This window comes from Branchiostoma belcheri, unplaced genomic scaffold (assembly GCF_001625305.1).
Source record: "Branchiostoma belcheri isolate BF01 breed outbred unplaced genomic scaffold, Haploidv18h27 scaffold2, whole genome shotgun sequence".
NCBI lineage: Eukaryota > Metazoa > Chordata > Leptocardii > Amphioxiformes > Branchiostomatidae > Branchiostoma > Branchiostoma belcheri.
In genome coordinates, this window is record NW_017803490.1 from 10,383,456 (window position 1) to 10,387,372 (window position 3,917).

The 3,917-nt window shown below is 39.6% G+C and overlaps 1 protein-coding gene across 1 annotated transcript; it reads left to right on the forward strand.

Annotated features, from left to right (window-relative positions):
* The first annotated feature begins 1,949 nt into the window (after window positions 1-1,949).
* On the forward strand, window positions 1,950-2,723 carry LOC109468551 (XK-related protein 6-like). The gene is made up of 2 exons (XM_019766793.1): window positions 1,950-2,559; window positions 2,687-2,723. Exons 1-2 carry the CDS (start codon window positions 1,958-1,960, stop codon window positions 2,721-2,723), a joined length of 639 nt encoding a protein of 212 aa, XP_019622352.1. The 5' UTR covers window positions 1,950-1,957.
* Window positions 2,724-3,917: the final 1,194 nt, after the last annotated feature.

Sequence of the window (3,917 nt, forward strand, 5' to 3'; positions counted from 1 at the left end):
TTAAGTAAGGTATGACTCATGATGATGTCAGAGCGTAATGCCTGGCCACTCCACAGCGCACAAAGGGGTGCCCATCAATGAGAAAGGAAAATTAATCCAGTTCTTGCACCTATTGTGGTCTTTATTGGCCACTCAATGTTAATGAACACCCCTTTACTCTCCGTATTGGTTTAGTCCAAGACATGCAATACAAGCGTGACATCATTGAATTGTGATCACTTTCACAGTTTTCATCTTCTGGACGTCTTGAGAAGAACAGAAGCAGAATCTTCAAAACCTACCGTTGAAGTCTGCGGACACCCCACTAGTAACTTCAGCCCGTGAGAGAACGTAGGTTACCTATTAACGCTCATGCGACTAAATGGACCCCATGGGTATATGTGTATGTGCCAAATTTTTTGATCGGAAACAAACTCTTTTCATGAGTTTGTAAGGAATATATGCCATACAATTTAGCTTTTCGTCGGGATGGCTCATTGCTGTTTATATTGGTGTGTGTGTGGTCCAGTGGGGTTTAAACGGGCCCCCAACAAAAATGTACTTATATTCCTTGTTGTTTCACATTTATCTGACAATCATTGTTTGATAACATACCTTTCTTGTCAGTTTGATCATAGGAACAACTTGCAGTTTTTTAGAAAACTAAAATATGTATTTTTTGAAAGAAAGCTAGTTTTAACTCAAATTGTGGTTTTCATCAATTGTGATTAGATTATAATACTGATCATTACTGTTTACAATTTACTGTGTCAAAATGTCCCTCGTACATTGGTGAAACAATGCATGTACATGAATTACCAAAAGAGTCACCAAAAAAGCTACATCTGTCTGAAACATGAGCAAAATTCGTCGCAAAAATGGTTCAGTTGTAACAATGATGCCCACAGTAATTACAGCCACTGGTTGAAAGGGTTCATAAAATATTCAAAGGGAAATTAGCGCAGTGGTGCATACCTGTTGCAGGGAAATTTGACGACTGTTAGTAGACCCTGTGACCGTTTTTATTATGTGATGACTATGAAACTAGAGATCATGGATGTTTCTTGAAATTTTTGCGTCGTCAAAGTTCCATTATAAAACAAGTGCTTTACAACATGAGCCTGGCGCTTCTATAGTCTCTCCATTCTGTGTATTACTATCTTCAAAGGGAGTCATGCCCAATGACAGTGTTGCATTTTCGTGTGGGCCAAGTAAACACAAATGGACAGGTATAATTGTAATGGTTTGCTGCTGCTTAAAGGCACGTCGGATATCCCTTGGAAAAAAGAATACCCGGTAATACTGAGGTCAATAACCCGTGTAGTTATTTAACCATCGATATTCCACATTTGTGGATGGATTGACTCAACGCAACGTTAAGACAAACCGGAGACGAGACTATCTCTGAAGGTTTACCACGCTACGTACAGTCGTTTATATGACTCATAGTGCATGACGGGAAAACGTCTAGATACCTAGCCTATGTATTGTGTTTGAAAAGACTTGATCAGTTTTCGTGACAGATGCTTTCACTTCATATTTTTTCTGGATTTCAACTACAAGGCGTTATGAATAAAAAATGCTAAAATTGTGTTCAGAAAGTGACCTATAATTGGAGCTTGGAAGGAAAATACATCAACTGTTATGTACGGTCAAGCTCGGAGCATTTGGCGGGTTAAGTATATGTAATGACTGGATTATCAGTTACAATCAGTGCATCATTTACATTTATTTCGGTGAACCAATGAGGTTAAAAAGAGAGGACGAACGGCAGGAACCGCCAATGCATACCATGAGACCGTACTTGCTATACGATTTGAACCTTTTCTTGTTTTAACCATACTCACAGACAAGTGATGAAACTGTTTGTACATTCAACTCAACCTGGTGTGCATTAAAAAATAGGGTTTGTGTAATGAAATCTTTTGACGTTTTTTTTTTTCACTTTTGTCTCTCCACCTCAGAAGGCCATTTGACCATGGACCATCCAGAAACCGATACACCACCTGCAGCCAACCAAATTCCAGAGGTTGCTACTCCACCTGCACGTACGGGACTGTGCAGCCGCTTTCTGTCAGCCTGGAACTCCAACCCGGTGCAGATGCGTCTTGTGCTGATCTCTCTGCTCTTGTACATGGCTGATGTTATCACAGACATCATGCTGGCAAAGCAGTATTATAGCAATGGTGATTATCACTGGTTTGGCTGGACAATAGGGTTCGTAATGGCCCCACCAGCTGTAATGAACATTCTATTATTAGTGTATGACATTGACCTTCTAGATATCAAACTGTCACTGAGGAAGTGGGAGAAGTGCCTGTTGAACTTCTCATGTTTTGCTCTGCCTGTAATGAAGTATGTTGAAATTATTAATCTGTTAGATGGTGGCAAAGAAGTAAAAGAAAGTTTAAAGAAAAACCTCCACCGCTTCCACCTGGTTGAAGTCACGTTGGAAAGCCTCCCTCAGCTGTGTCTGCAAATTTGCATCATTTTCTCCACACATGAGCAGGTCAGTGTCCTGAAGGTCATCACCATGGTGATATCACTGCTGGCAGCAGTCAAGGCTGTGGTCACATATGTGTACTATGACAAATGTTTAACTTATATGGGAGGTACCATTCGAGTCATCGTGTTAACCATTGAGAACTTGTGTGGATTGAGTGTTCGTGTATTGGTCATTGGGGTGTTTTCATCTATTTATAAACAGTGGGTTTTGCTTCCCATGGGACTACACTGGCTGGTGATGGCATTATGCACAGTAAAAAAAATATGCAATGATGACGTCACTGAAGCTTGTCTACACATACATGTAGTCACATGTATATTTGGTTCCTCATTTCCTGAGGAATATGGGTATTTAAATGTAGTGAACACAGCCTTGATAAGTATTTTCAACCTCTTAATGGGAATTTGCTGTATACCTTTCCTTGGGGAAACATCATGGAACCTCACCTTATGGAACACGGCCGTCATAATAGTCTGTACTCTATGTGTGCTCCTCTTGACTGGTTATGCAAACTTGGTGATGTTACTATATATAGAAACAAGAGTTCCACGATCTCATACCTTCGCCAAATGATGTCAACCCTTGCGGGTTATTATACAATTTTAATCACTGATTTTGTAAATAAGAGCCTCAGTTGCATGGATTATATCAGTTGATCATATTCTCCACCCAAAGACAGCCTTATCTTAACAAAAAGGCCTATCATAGCACTTCCTCATAAATTATGCAAATGAGGTCATAATTTGAATAATTTATGTTTATTGATGTTCACCTTCACTTAACTTCCAAATGTGGCAAGTATGAAATTCCCAGCAGTTACAACTATGAAATTATAAAAATATGCTATCAATTATGCAAATTTGGTCCTCATAATTTGAGGACATAATCTATATCCTCAGATGTTTTCTCATGCTCAGGTACATGTCACAAGTGTTTCATAGTTCTACTATCGAACAGATTTATAGGATTTCCTCATTAATTATGCAAATTAGCACATGATTTGCATAATTGTCATCTTATTATGTCAAACATCACTTCAACTACCTACATACCAAAAATCACGACAATACGTTAACCGGTTCTTGAGTTATCCTCCTTCGAAAAATTTTCAACAAATGCTCGTGCAGTTCCAGAACAAGCCGCTAGGGGACCCAAACTCATGTCACTTCTTCCCTATCCCAAGAGCTATCTGCCATACAAAATTCGTGACCCTAGCATTTCCAGATCACGAGATATCAAAACCGGAAGTTCTGCTGCAGTACCTAGGAAAGCCGCCAGGGGGGCCCAAATCTAATCATTTTTAGGTCTCATAAAGACCTACCCACCTACCAAGTTTCATTCCAATCCATCCACTGCTTCTCGAGTTATGTTGCTAAAACACACACACACACACAAACGCTACTGAAAACATAACCTTCTTGGCAAAGGTAAT

What these genes read in the sequence shown, in the direction of transcription:
- LOC109468551 (XM_019766793.1), top strand. Translation starts at nt 1,958, where the DNA reads ATGGACCATCCAGAAACCGATACACCACCTGCAGCCAACCAAATTCCA. An exon ending in AAGGCTGTGGTCACATATGT is followed by an intron (nt 2,560 to 2,686) that starts GTACTATGACAA and finishes ATTTATAAACAG; the next exon opens with TGGGTTTTGCTTCCCATGGG.